Source organism: Cynocephalus volans, chromosome 6, assembly GCF_027409185.1.
Source record: "Cynocephalus volans isolate mCynVol1 chromosome 6, mCynVol1.pri, whole genome shotgun sequence".
Taxonomy (NCBI): Eukaryota; Metazoa; Chordata; class Mammalia; order Dermoptera; family Cynocephalidae; genus Cynocephalus; species Cynocephalus volans.
The window spans coordinates 104,255,942-104,271,543 of record NC_084465.1 but is presented as its reverse complement, the minus strand read 5'-3'; the positions used below and the strand labels follow the sequence as shown (position 1 = coordinate 104,271,543).

The following is a 15,602-nucleotide window of genomic DNA, read 5'->3' as shown; positions in this document are numbered from 1 at the left end:
AATTGTGACTCAGATGACTATATCCTGGTGACTTTCTAGACTCTACCAGATGATCTGAAATGCCCCCAAAACCTTCAGTGAAGAATGCTTCCTTTTATCCTTCCATCTAGTGCTTTCTACAAGAAACATTCTTTCTTGTGATTTTCTGGATGATATCTAGTTGAATTTTTATTTATTACTTTTTGCAAATATGAAAACCATGGCTTCTACCTTCAAATGAGTGGATGGAGGATGTTAGAAACCCCCATGCTCATGCATTGGTCTTCACCATCTGTGTTCTGCCTGTGTCTTTTGTCTGACCAACGCTGTGTGTTTTACGCAGCCTCTTGCACTATCACCCAAGCAGCCAATGGAAGCAAGTCTGAGACACCCACAGAACACCATTTGAATTATCCTTCCTGTTTCCGTTTAGATTTTGCATATCTTTGGTTCTTGACTCTTGAAATCCTACCATTCTGCCTTTTAATGTTATCAGTGTTAGGAAAGGAGAGAGCTGTGACACCCTGTTCTATGTATTAAATTTACAGCCTTCCTGGGGATGGTGCAGAACTCAGAGGTTGGTAGAGATACCTGTGACTGGCAACATCTTTCCCATAGACAGGTATAAGGAAGAACTTTTGAACAGGACTGGTGGGAACCAGTCCTCTCAGGTAGGGAAAGAAAGACACTGTATGGCTGCAAACCCAAAGCTGCCAGTCTCCATCTGTTCCCAGGGGAGCATTTGGTTGTGTCTTCCCAGCAAGAATGAGTTTGCTTTAGGAAAGAGATTTAATTGTCCCATTACCAGCTCTAGTTCACAAGATCATATTGACAAAGGTCATGACCTCTTCATAATGGGAGAAGTTGACATAGAACTGGTCCTCAGAAAAATGACAATTGGTGGTTCACCCTAGCTAAAAGCATGCTCACTTCTCAGCCTTTTACTCTCAAGCCCACTGCAAGTTCCCTTTTGCTCGGTATTTCCTCTATTTATACGGCAGAATAACTCACCAAACAGATTGGAACATTTCTGTAATGCTGCCCAATTTAAGCCTGAGGATATAAGGGAAGAAACAGAAACAGAAAATATGGATTCAATGCTTACTGTGTGCTGCAGGCCATGAGAAATATCAAAACCATAAAACATGGTCGCTGATCTCCCTCAAGGAGATTACAATATACTTGAGTAAATTAAAAATGAAATAAGAAAGTATTTGAACTACAGTTCAGTATATTAGTCAAAGAAGGCCATGAGGCAGGAAATGATTAACTGGAAAATGATTGGAACAGGCTGTAATTGGTATTGAGAAATATGCATTTGCCTTCCTTGGGGAATCTGGGTCTGACTTACGAAGTTGACTTATTCTAAGGAGGGGTGTTGTTTGGGCAAAAGGCAGAGAAAAAATGTTTGTATTTACATCTTGAAAAGAATCAAGATGATGTTTTTTATACTTAGACTGCCCCTGTGACAAGCTTACAAACCTGGCTCTCTTTGGGACAACATCAAAAGGAAGATATATTAGTTCATTTTGTGCTGCTATAACAGAATACTGCAGACTGAGTGGTTTATTAAAAAATAAATTTACTTCTCACACTTCTGGAGGCTGGGAAGTCCAAGTTCTAGGGGTCTGCCTCTGGTGAGGACCTTGTTGCTGCATCATCCCATAGAGGAAAGCAGAAGGTCGAGAGAATACAAGAGAACAAGAGGGGGCCTAGCTGGGCTTTATAACAACCCACTCTAGCAATAACTAACCCACTCCCATGATAACTACATTAAACCATTCATGAGGACAGAGCTCTCATGACCTAATCACCCCTTATTAGGCCCCACCTCCCAACACTGTTGCATTGGGAATTAAGTTTCCAACACATGAACTTTGGGGGACACATTCAAACTGTAGTAGAAGATGGGCTGGGAATTTGAGTCATGGTGAGAAGACCCATTTTTTGTGTCCTCATAAACTCCAAAGGGAGGAGGATGTTGATAGTACATTGTACTTTGGTGGCACTGATGATTTTTGTGAGAAGAGGAGGCAATCTTGTGAGTCTCCAGGCACATAGCAGGCAGAGGAATTTGGATGAGTTTGTGGTGGTGTTGGGGGGACAATGAGATAATATCACAAATGTCCTGTGACATTTGTGACTGTGTGAAAATGCTGGAGGCTGTTGGAATTGAATTGAGATATGCCCTTCCCATACTTTGCTTATATACCCCTAAATAATCAGCACCTTTCTTTGTGGGTGAAGAACTTATAAGGGAATGGATTTCCTATTTTTAAAATCCCATTAATAGGTATGCTTTTTTTTTTTTTCCTGATTAACAAATCTGAGAACTTCAGTGAGTCACTTAGTCTGTAAAAAGGAGACTAGGAAAATCTCTGTCCATTAATGTGAAGAAAATGCAGGTAGGTTTGCCATCTGTTTGGAGCTCTGACTGAGAAATTAAAACCCAAATGAGTATGAGAATGCAAATGTATGGTACTTAAATGGTGCAGTAATCACAGTAAAAATGTTTCATAGAAAAACTGGTACATTGAAAACCCCTGGAGCCATGGCAGAAGCAAACCCAGAAACCCTCTGTGGGGACATTTCTATAATCTAGTGTTTGTGGGAGTCCCACAAGATTTAGAGGTAGACTAACTCTACTGAAGATTAGTTCATGATCAAAAGTTGCAAATGTCACAAGAAAGTTCCCCACGATGAGATTCAGAACATGCAACATACAAAAGATGAGAATCCCAAGAACTAAGGTAGGCGAGGAAGGGAGAATAATCTGAAAGATTATAGGTTTGAAATTATTAAATCTATAAAAACTTTTAAAAATCATAACAAAAGGATGGAATATTATGATAAAAATAACAATCAGAACTGTAAAAGAGCCAAATGAATGTCACAATTAAAATAAATAGATTAAAATTAAAATGTAATACTAAATATTACTAATGAAAGAATAAATGAACTAGAAAATGGATCTGTGGGAATTATCCAAAGCAGCACAGACAGAAAAAGAAATACAAAATATTAAAACAAGTTTAAATCTAGAGGATATAATGAGAAGGTCCAGAATATTTTAAACAAAATTTTCAGGAAAATAAATAAATAAAAAAGGGTAGAACTGTTATAATTTATTAGGGAATTGCAAATTAAAACAATAAGATAGCACTACATCTTTATTTGAATGGCCAAAAATGGCAAACAATGACAACTGTAGTCAATGCTGGTGAGGATGTGGAGTAACAGGAACTCCTATTCATTGCTGCTGGGAATACAAAATGGTACAGCCACTTTCGAAGACAAGTTGGCAGTTTTCTACAAAGCCAAACATAGTCTTACTATACAATCCAACAATAACGCTCCTATGTATTTACCCAAATGAACTTAAAATTTATGTCCACACAATAAAATAGAGAACCCAGAAATCAATCCATATGCCTACAGCCATCTGATCTTTGACAGAAGCAGCAAATCTACCTACTGGGGAAGAGACTGCCTTTTCAATAAGTGTTGCTGGGAAAATTGGACATTCATATGTAGGAGAATGAAACTAGACCCGTACCTTTCACCAGATACCAAAATCAACTCAAAATGGATTAAAGAATTTAATATACATCCAGAAACAATAAAACTCCTTAAAGAAAACATAGGGGAAACACTCCAGGAAGTAGGAGTGGGTACAGACTTCATGAATAGGAGCCCCAAAGCATAGGAAACTATAGGAAAAATAAACAAATGGGATTATATCAAACTAAAAAGCTTCTACACAGCAAAAGGAACAACCAACAGAGTAAAAAACAACCAACAGAGTGGGAGAAAATATTTGTAAAATATACATCTGACCAAGGATTAATATCCAGAATATATAAGGAACTCAAACAACTTTACAACAACAACAAAAAAACAAATAACCCAATTAAAAAATGGGCAAAGGAACTGAATAGGCATTTTTTAAAGGAAGATATGCAAATGGCCAACAGACACATGAAAAAATACTAAACCTCACTCAGCATTTGGGAAATGCAAATCAAGACCACTTTGAGATACCATCTCACCCCAGTTAGGATCACTAATATTGAAAAGACTGAGAATGATAAATGCTGGTGAAGTTGTGGAGAAAAAGGAACTCTCATACACTGTTGGGAGGGCTGCAAAATGGTGCAGCCTTTATGGAAAATGGTATGGAGGTTCCTCAAACAATTAGATAGATCTACCATATGACCCAGCTATCCCACTGTTGGGAATATACCCAGAGGAATGAAAATCATCATGCCGAAGGGATACCTGTTCTCCAAGGTTTACTGCAGCTCTATTTACAATAGCCAAGAGCTGGAGCTGGCCCAAATGTCCATCATCTGATGACTGGATATGGAAAATGTGGTATATCTACACAATGGAATACTACTCTGCTATAAAAAAGAACAAAATACTACCATTCACAACAATGTGGATGGACTTAGAGAAAATTATATTAAGTGAACCAAGAAAGAGAGATACCACATGTTCTCACTTATTTTTGGTAGCTAAAAATAAATAAATTTAAAAAAACACAAACAAATCGGGGGGGGGTGTGGAGAAGACAGAATAACCACAAAAATTCCTTGAACTACTTAAGTCAAGTGAACAGATATGATGGGGGGGGTGGAAACGAATGGGTAAAGGGGCATGTAAATCAACTACAATGTATATTGAGAACTAAAATTTTAAAAATTTATGTCAACACAAAGACTGCACATAAAAACAAACTTTATTCATATTTGCAAAAGTTGAAGCAATCAAGATGTCCTTGAATAGGTGCATGGATGAAGAAACTGTACATCCACGCAATGAAATGTTCAGTTGATTAAAAGAAATAAGCTATCAAGTCAAAAAAAGAGATGGAGGAACATAAAATGCATATTGCTAAGAAAAAGAAGCCTGTTTAAAAAGGCTGCGTACTATTCACCTTCGACTATATGATATTCTGGAAAAGGGAAAATTATAGAGACAGTTAAAAGATCAGTGGTCACCAGGGATTGGGAGGGGTCATGGGCAGGGATGAATAGGTGGAGCAAAGGGGATTTTTAGGGCAGTAAAACTAGTCTGTAGTACTATAATGGTGAATACATGACATCAGACATTTGACAAAATAAATATAACTATACAACAGAAAGACTTAACACTAATGTAAACTACAGAGTAAACCTGAATGTTCTAAAGAGACAGGAAAGAAGAAGCTAATGTATTTAAGAACTACCATATGCCGGGCAGTGTGTTAGGTGTTTTCTTCAGAAGAATAAATAATAGCAAAAGCTATTTAAATAAGAACTTACTACCTATGAGCCAGGCACTTTAGGGATTTTACTCATGGTGGTATCATTTGACTCCCACCATAACTCTATGAAGTGTGCACTTTTATTATACCCATTTTACAGATGGGATAACTGTGGCTCCAAGATCACACAGCCAGTAAATGATGAAGTCAGAATTAAAATAAAACCATTACACTGAAGCATGTTGCCTGTTTGCTTGGAACACTATAGCATATTCCGAGCTTGGGTGGGTGGTAGGGCAAGGGTCGAGAAAAGCAAGGTGGGAAGAACATAACACTCCCCTCCCCCCCCCCCCGCAGAAAAGGACACACACACACACAGACACACAACCCGAAAAGCAAAACCAGAAACTGTAGTAAATTCACTGTGTATTTTATCTCATTTCATCCTCACTGCAATGATATTAGATAGGTGTTGTTAATATTACCTTTTTTTATCGTGGTGAACTATATATAACAGAGCTGGCCAGTTAGCTCCCTTGGTTAGAGCATGGTACTGATAATACCAAGGTCAAGTGTTTGGATACCATACCAGACAGCCACCAAAATAAATAAATAAATAAATAAAACACAAACTCATTTTTAAAAATATGTAAAACATAAAGATTGCCATTTTTAAGCATTTTTAAACATACAATTGTGTAGAATTAATTACATTCACAATGCTGTGTAACCACTACCTCCTTCTATTTCCAAAATGTTTTCATCATCCTAAACATAAACTCTGTACCCATGAAGCAATAACTTTTCATTATTCCTTCCTCCCAGTTTCTGGAAACCTCTATTTACTTCTGTCTCCAAATGTTTTTCTTTTTAATTAATTTTTTAAATTGACCCATGATAATTGTTATGTATTTATGGAGTAGAATGTGATATATGGATATGTGGGTACAGTTATACAGTGTGCAATGACACATCAGGGTATTTAACATATCCATCACCTCAAATATTTGTTACCTCTTTGTCTTGGGCACATTCAACATCCTCTCAACTAGCTATTTGAAGTTATACAGTAATTTGTCGTTGGCTGTAGTTTCCCTGTATTGCTATAGAATACTAGGCTTCTTTATTCTTCCCGTCTCTCTACAATTTTGTATCCATTGACCCCCCCCAACAAGTGACCAAATGGAGATGGGAGAGCTCAGTAACTTGCCTTAAGATTACACAGCTGTAAGTCATGTGTCTGTCCCAAACCCAAAGGCATCTGCCCCACAGTGCATACTCTGGTCCTCACTGCCTGTGGATGTTGTACTCCATGCAGGTGAAATGGAGGAGCTGGAGACACTGTGGCTCACGGGCATCTGCCACAACGAGAAGAACGAGGTGATGAGCAGCCAGCTGGACATCGACAACATGGCGGGTGTGTTCTACATGCTGGCAGCCGCCATGGCCCTCAGCCTCATTACCTTCATCTGGGAGCATCTCTTCTACTGGAAGCTGCGCTTCTGTTTCACAGGCGTGTGCTCCGATCGGCCAGGCTTGCTATTCTCCATAAGCAGGGTCAGTACCCCGGGGCTACCTCCTTGTGCAATGGGCAGGGCTAAAAAAGCAGGGAGCTTCCAGAGAATCAGGGATTCTTGACTTCTCCGTGGGGTCTGCACATCCTTTACTCACTCACCAACCCTTCTTGGGATTGTCGGACTCTGTGCATTCATAAGCCAGGGGTTGTAAACCTAGATGACTGTAGAAGCCAGAAAAGGATTGTGGATGGATGCGATAGGTTGTATGAGATGAAACATAACAACTGAACCTAGGTGTCAACATGAGGGAACAGTAGGGAATGCTGGGGACTATGGCAAATTGCATAATGTTTACCACACCTAGAGGGGGCAGCCATTCTCAACTCCTGGTGAGTATGGTCCTATGGGAACATAGGGTCAATATTATCAGGTCTTGTAGTTTTTAAAAGAAACAATATCTGATTTTATGTAAAACCTTTTCATTTTTAAATATTAGTAGTTAATTCTATAAAAAAAAAAACTCAACAAAAATGCATGAGCCAAACAAAGCCAACCTGTGGCCACCATCATAGCACCCAGGTATGCTACACAACACTGCTAACACTCTTACACAGGATGTTACAATTTATGTGTGCATTGCAACAGAACACGCCTAACAAGACAAAATCTACATGCACTGTTATGCAATATTTATACACATCTAACAAAACACAAAGAGCATGTGTAATGCAATAGAGCCTGAAATGAAGCACAGATGTAAAGTACCAGAAGAAAATGCACACAATATCAAACAGAAAACAAAACACACATTCAACCCAACATAAACAGCAGCACAGAATACACATGCCATAGTGAGCTCAGGTGCAATACAGGAAAACCTCCTCTCTCACAGCACAATATGGCATGTGTATTTGCCATCAAGGTACATGTGACATAATCCATCAGGACTGGTAATGGTCATGGGAATGCTTTTATTTACAGAGTACTTTTATGTGCCAAGTGCCATACTTGATATGGGGCTTGATATTCTTCATCTTATTTAATTTACAAACCAACACTCTGAAGTAGGGACTGTTATTAGTCCCAGATTACAAATGCCAAAACTCAAAGGCATGAGGTTAAAGGAGTTACCCCAGGCCACACAGCCAGTAAGGTGGAGCCACGATTTGAATCCAGAAGGTGTGGCACCATCCAAAGCCTGCACTCTTTTGTGATAAATATCAAGCAGAAGCAACATAAGAGATTTGATACAGTTCATACTATGAACATGTATGTGCATGCAGCTCACATAATATATGCTTACACATGCAACACAACCTAGTCACTTACTTGCATCATAATATAAGCACATAAATACATACGTATTGTTCACACATCTTCCAACAAAGTATAACCCATCAGTCTGCCTGTCTTTCCATCCATCCATCCATCCATCTGTCCATCCACCCCCATCTATCTACCTACCTAACTACCTACATATTCATCCATCTATCCATCTGTCTATCCATTCAGTCAGTCATCTATCCATCCTTATGTTTATCTACCTGTTTCTCCTATTTGCCTATCTTGGTGATTTTTTTTTTTCACCCTGGAAGAGCTTAATGAATTAGAATTTGAAACATGGTGAAAAATTTTTAGTTAAAAACATCTAATTTTCTTTGCCAATGTTTATTGGGAAAACTAAATAATTGCTTTAAAATAAATTTGTGTATTCTTAGCATCTGGTAATTTCAAGAACCTCGGAGATTCAGAAGGTACACACTAGCTGATGAGGAAGATATATTTTCTCCATTCAAATTGCACTCCAAACTTGGGTTCTGTGCAAATACATATTTCCTAATTAGCTTGATGGCATCTAAACACACGGATTGCTTAAAAACAACAACATGCATGCGTATAGCTAGGTATTATGCCAACTTTAAGCTAATTCTCTCAGCCAATTACAAGAGGCTTTTCAGATCCAAATGACTCTGGGAGTATCGCCGAGCAAATGTGCACTGTTGCACTTACTTATAAATCCTGCTTGTTTTGGGAAAAGCGTTTCCTCTGTCTGAGACACCATTAAGGAAGCTAAGTTGATAAGATCATCATTATGAGAAATGAACTAAGTCCCTCATTCCCTTTCCAAGCATCTTGAGGGACAGAATGGAGGGAGAACTAGCTAGCCCAGGACCAGGCGTTGTGAGTGTTGTTGCTTAATGGGCTGGAATTTGAACTTCAGCCTCTCCCTCCCTAAAGGATAAAGGGCCCCAAGTCCCATGAAAGCAATGTGGGGACTTCTGTGCTCCCCTGGGGACTCCCAGCCACCATCACTGTTATATCTTCGAAGACTGCTGGGAGCCCTACTTGAGCACTGATATTTCTTCTCCTCAGATAGTATGTGTCTTTTAAAATAAGTGCAGCCTGATATGTATGAATGGGAAGGTCTCATATGTAATAATACCTTCCTGCCTTTCTTGTTTACTAGGGGAACTCAGAATAGGCACAGCCCCTGATGCTATGCACAGCAAGGCTCTGGGTTGCTAAAAAATATCCTTCCTTTCTAGTCAAGGGCTACCGCCACCTCTAAAGCTTGTCTTCTATGTGCATTCACATGTATGTTATCCTACATATATGCTTACTCATACCCCACAGAGAGCACACACCAAAACAGAAGTGTGTTCATTCTGCACACACAACCATTTTCTTTAACAAAATCTGTAGTGGGGAATTCCCAAGCAAAAAACTTCTTCCAAAAGTGCAAGATCACAAGCACACAATGAATGATGCCTAGTGTGTGAGAAAGGGCCTGGGCTGGGTATGTTTCCTCTGTTATCTCTAATCCTCACAACACCCTGTGAGGTGGTGTGGTCACACCCATCCTATAGATGGACAAACTGAGGCCTCAAAGGTCAGAATGGGACTTTACCATATGTTTTCTTGAAACAACAGGGCTCTTTTCACTTCATCTTTCACACCAGAAAAGAGCATGAAAGATGAAAATTGTCTGTTTATGCAGGGTTGGGTTGCATACTTTAGTCAATTCCATAGTTTAGGCTTCTTTCTTAGAGATTGCTGATCTGGGATGCACTGAAATTTACTTCTCATGCTGGGCAGATTTATTCCTGCACAGAAGCTGGAACTCTCCACTCTCCTTCTTTCAGCACATTGCACATCCAGCCAGTAGACTTGTAGCTGTTACCATGCAGCAGACACATGTAGTGCTCCTCATGGGCTCTATGTCTCTTGAGAAGTTCCTGGATAATGCAACACAAGTGCAGGACCAAGAGACTTGTGCTCCTGGCACTGCCAAGGTAGATGGCCAGAGCTCAAAGAAGACATTTATCTGACATTGGAACTAGTCTTCTCCCACAGCTGTGGCCTTTGTCTTTGACGACTTACAAAAATGCATCCTTCTGTCTGTGGGATGCTCTTAACTTTTGTTTTCTCTCCAAAATGCTTTCTCTCCCATTAAGAAAGAAATATTCACTGTCACCAGCAGAAAGAACTGCCTTGGTTGTCTCCCAAGATGTGAGAAATAGGAGACGTAGTGAAGTCAAAGACCAGGAGGCTGGAAACCGTGGCAGCCTTCCCCATGAGATCAGACAGGGCAGCTTGGAAATGGGACGGGAGGAGCTTCAGGCTAACCCACAGTTGGGACCAATGGAAGGCAGACACGTTAGGGATCGGGCCCAGGCTCCAAGGGACCGAGAAGGACAGCAGAGCCCAGGCCCCACTAAGAACATTCTGAGAGGTCAGGCACCCTCTGGGGAAGCAGAGCAAATTGTCTGGGGCACATTGATTCAGCAATGCTAATTTTGTGTGACTCTGAGCATACTATGGAACCAAGAGGGCATCTTATGTCCACAATCCATAAAAAGTAAACAGAATCTATGAATAACAGAAAAAAAGAAAAGAAAGGGAGAACTGTCCAGGGAAGAAAGAAACTCTAGCCTAGGGATGTATTTGGCTCCTGAAGTAAGGTTTGGGCTGCTTATCTAACCAGAAAGCCAAAGTGGCTTTCCAGAGCAAACCTTAAGTTGCAGAGAATAGCACACACTTCTTTAGCTTGGGAAAAGTGGGCACTCCATGCTCAAGCTCATGTGAACAGGGAAAGAGATGAAATGACAATAAAGTAGGGCAGGTGGGAGGTGACTGAGCAGCTCGTCCAGCTCACATTGATTGAGCACCTATAGTATCAGGTGCTTTACCTGCATTATTTTATCTTGCCTCAGAGCCCAATTTAGGAGCATATAATTCCCAATCTACAGATGTGCAAATTGAGGCTCAAATTGATCTAGTGGCTTATCCAAGGCCACTGAGCTAATAAATGATGGTGCTGGGACTCACACCCAGTGGGTTCCAGGCGTCTGACTCTTCCTGTCATTCTGTACCAAGCACTCCCCCTCCTCAACAGCCCATGTAGATGATGTGTCTACTCTAGTGTAGAATGCTGCCATCGAAACCTGGGGTACAGGCTGGATCTATCAGTTTGATTCCTTTCTGTGGTTTCATCTGGCAGATCAACAACACCTGGGGACAGCCTTAGCTATGTCGTATGAATCCCGAGGAAACCAGGGAGGAGAGAAAGCGGTTTATGTGCCTCCTCCAGGTAGAAAGACAACGAGCTCATCTTGGCAGGTGGGAGCGCATATTGTTCTGAGAATGAAGGGGTGTAGGGCAGCTCCTACAATCTGCAGGGGGAAGAGAAGAGCTTGCTAGAATAAAACTGCAAATTTAGATAAAAAAAATTAACTACTGTTTTCATCATACTAACAACAGGAAGATAAGGCACAGACCGTGGCTGATTCTGGCACTTAGGAGATAGGCTGATTTTCACCCATAGTAAAAAATTCCTCTAGGTCAGAGTATAAGATTATTATATAACTAAGTTGGACAGGAAGACCTAGGTTAACATGAAAGTGTAAGAAACAGTGCTATGTGAAACACATAGCACACTTGTATGATTTTCACACCCACAGTCTGGATGCCCCAGCCGCCTTGGAAGCAAACGGGATGTCAATGTTGTTTTGTGGCAGGATGAACAGCCAACCACAAACAACGTAGAGGAGACAAAAGATAAGGTTGCAGGGAGGGGTGTGATGCCAGCACTTAGGGCCTCAGGAAGTCGTAACCATGAAGATTGGCATTGAAAGGATCAGAGAAAGAGAAGCTCAAACTCACAACTGTAGGCTTTTCTGTTTACCATTCCTTGAAGGCTGGAGTGGAGACTGTCTTTAGCAAACTACAAGAAAAATGTAGCAGTGCAGATGAGTTAAGGCTGTCACAGTTCCATGAGCATCCCAGTGGGGTAAGCTCATCCCCGCCATGGGGGACTGGTGGAGCCACCATTAGCAGAGTCCACAGTTAATCATACACATTTGCCTGTAGTTTATACCAAACTCAGCAGCAGCTGCTGGATCTGCATTATAGACTCTTTCTTGGGCTGGCTCCCTGTCAGTCTTGGGAGGACCAGGTCAAGTCCTGCAGCATTGATCTGATTGTTTCCTTTGTGGCTACCAAAATCTGGAATAGGAGTGAAAAAGCAGGGAAGACCACGATCGAAATGTGACTGATGCCCTTTTGCCTGTGATTGTATCATGAATCAAGAGTTCTTCCCTTGATAATAGTTAAGCAGTTGCTTTTAAATGAAGATAAACAGTTATTTTTAACAAAGGAAGAAGTAGTGAAAAATGGAGAGACCTATAGATGGGGGTGCTTATATTTGACCCAGGGGTTCCAAAGTCCTTTAATTTTCTGGATGGATTTAAAGGTGGCATCACTATGTTATCAGAACTCTTCACTATTACTAGTAACTAAAACCCAGTTCTAACTATAATGAACAGATTCACAAACAAACACACAAAGAATATATTGAGTGGATTAAGTAAAAAGTCCAAGAGTGGTTGCAGGGGTTCAAACCATGTCTCTCTCTATCTCTTGGGCTCTGCTTTTCACTATGATGGCTTCACTCTCGGGCTAGTGTCCCCACATGATGGCAAGACTAGTCCCCTGTGACTCCTCCTTCTATCCGAGCATCTATATCTTTCCCTCCAAAAAGAGTCTGATCATCTTCACATGGATTTCATGCCTTCCTTTAGACTAATCAATATGTTCAAGGAGGAAAGATTTTCTAAATGGTCTGCTTGGGTCATGCGCCTTGATTGACAGCTTCAGTGTTTGGGTAGGGGTAATTCTTGAAAAGAATTAATAATAGGTGATCCTTTTATGCTGATACAGTTTGGTTGTCAATAATCAGCTCTCTGGTGTCCAAACTCCAAGGGGATGCTAGAAAACTTTAATAAAAGCATAACCTTGGTTTTGGGACGGTCACTTAAGTATCCTTAGATGCCGATGTGGAGGTGCTGAGCCATTCATAGTTGTATGAGCATCAGTTGAACTCCGTGTGTGACTCTTTGCAAGGGTGTCAGATAAAATACTGAACCAGAGCGATAAATCAACCTGATGCTTTGCCACTTGTCTTACACATTTCAGAAACATTATCAGGATTCAGACTGAATTTCACTATTTCTCCAGGGCCCCTATCACAAGTACATATCTCACCTTTGCAGGTAAAGTTCAGGTGTGAAATGGTTTCATGTCCACTGCTGCTGATGATGGTGTTTCATGTTCCTCCCCCACAGGGCATCTACAGCTGCATTCACGGAGTGCACATTGAAGAAAAGAAGAAGTCTCCAGACTTCAATCTGACCGGATCCCAAAGCAACATGTTAAAGCTCCTTCGGTCAGCCAAAAACATTTCCAACATGTCCAACATGAACTCCTCAAGAATGGACTCCCCTAAAAGGGCTGCTGACTTTATCCAAAGAGGTTCCATCATCATGGACATGGTTTCTGATAAGGGGAATTTGATATACTCAGACAACAGGTCCTTTCAGGGGAAGGACAGCATTTTGGGGGACAACATGAATGAACTCCAAACATTTGTGGCCAACAGGCACAAGGATAACCTCAATAACTATGTGTTCCAGGGACAACACCCTCTGACTCTCAATGAGTCCAACCCTAACACGGTGGAGGTGGCCGTGAGCACAGAATCCAAAGGGAACTCCAGACCCCGGCAGCTTTGGAAGAAATCTATGGAGTCTCTACGCCAGGATTCACTGAGCCAGAATCCGGCCTCCCAAAGGGATGAAGGGACAGTAGAGAATAGGACCCACTCCCTAAAGAGCCCTAGGTACCTTCCAGAGGAGGTGGCCCATTCTGACATCTCAGAAACTTCAAGTCGGGCCACATGCCACAGGGAACCTGACAATAATAAGAACCACAAAACTAAGGACAACTTCAAAAGGTCTATGGCCTCCAAATACCCCAAGGACTGTAGTGAGGTTGAACGCTCCTATCTGAAAACCAAAGCAAGCTCCCCCAGGGACAAGATCTACACCATCGAAGGTGAGAAGGAGCCCAGTTTCCACTTAGATCCTCCCCAGTTCATGGAAAACACGGGCCTTCCCGAGAACGTGGACTTCCCCAACACCTACCAGGATCACAATGACAACTTCCGCAAGGGGAACTCCACGCTGCCGTTGAACAGGAACCCTCCGCATAATGAAGATGGGCTTCCCAACAACGACCATTATAAACTCTACTCCAAGCACTTCACCTTGAAAGAGAAGGGTTCCCCTCACAGCGAGGGCAGTGACCGCTACCGGCAGAACTCCACACACTGCAGGAGCTGCCTTTCCAACCTGCCCACCTATTCTGGCCATTTCACCATGAGATCCCCTTTCAAGTGTGATGCCTGCCTGCGGATGCGGAACCTCTACGACATTGATGAAGACCAGATGCTTCAGGAGACAGGTAACCCAGCCACCCAGGAGGAGGCCTACCAGCAGGACTGGGCACAGAACAATGCCCTCCAATTCCAAAAGAACAAGCTGAGGATTAGCCGTCAGCATTCCTACGATAACATTCTCGACAACCCTAGGGAGATAGACCTTAGCAGGCCCTCCCGGAGCATAAGCCTCAAGGACAGGGAACGGCTTCTGGAGGGAAATTTGTATGGGAGCCTGTTTAGTGTCCCCTCAAGCAAACTCTTGGGGAACAAAAACTCCCTCTTCCCCCAAGGTCTGGAGGACAGTAAGAGGAGCAAGTCTCTCTTGCCAGACCACACTTCCGATAATCCTTTCCTCCACTCCTACGGGGATGACCAACGCTTAGTTATTGGGAGGTGCCCCTCGGACCCTTATAAACACTCGTTGCCATCCCAGGCAGTGAATGACAGCTATCTTCGATCGTCCTTGAGGTCAACAGCATCGTACTGTTCCAGGGACAGTCGGGGCCACAATGATGTGTATATTTCGGAGCATGTTATGCCTTATGCTGCAAATAAGAATAATATGTACTCTACCCCCAGGGTTTTAAATTCCTGCAGCAATAGACGTGTGTACAAGAAAATGCCTAGTATTGAATCTGATGTTTAAAATCTTCCATTAATGTTTTATCTATAGGGAAACATATATAATGGCCATCGTTCTGGAGGGTACATATTGGATATCCAATAGTGCCCTGCTGAGAGGAAGAGAATTTAGGGAGGTATTTTTTGTTGGCTCTTTTGCACATGGCTCCATGCCATAATCTTCCACTCAAGGAATCTTGTAAGGTGTGTGCTGAGCATGGCAGATACCAGATAGGTGAGTCCTTAACCAAAAAATAAATAAATAAGGGCAAGTCTTTTGGACATGCCTGCTAGGTGTGTAGGCAATAAGTATGAATTGAATGCCAATGGTGTTGTTATGATTTCCTATATTCCAAATTCCATTAAGATCAGTCCACCATGTAATTTCCTCATCAGAAATGCCTAACAATTTCTCTCATACAGAATAAGCAATATGGTATGCATGTAAATCTGACACAGA

The 15,602-nt window shown here is 41.5% G+C and overlaps 1 protein-coding gene across 2 annotated transcripts in view; it reads left to right on the top strand.

The window, feature by feature from the left end:
• The window catches only part of GRIN2A (glutamate ionotropic receptor NMDA type subunit 2A), a 393,456-nt gene extending 378,289 nt beyond the window's left edge, over positions 1-15,167 (top strand). The window contains exons 11-13 of one of the 2 annotated variants that reach the window (XM_063100339.1): positions 6,546-6,784; positions 13,368-14,540; positions 14,884-14,904. In XM_063100339.1, coding sequence (XP_062956409.1) covers positions 6,546-6,784; positions 13,368-14,540; positions 14,884-14,904 — 1,433 coding nt within the window. Of the gene's footprint in view, positions 1-6,545; positions 6,785-13,367 lie in introns of both variants that reach the window. The other variant, XM_063100338.1, reaches the window with a different exon arrangement.
• The last annotated feature ends 435 nt before the right edge of the window (positions 15,168-15,602 follow it).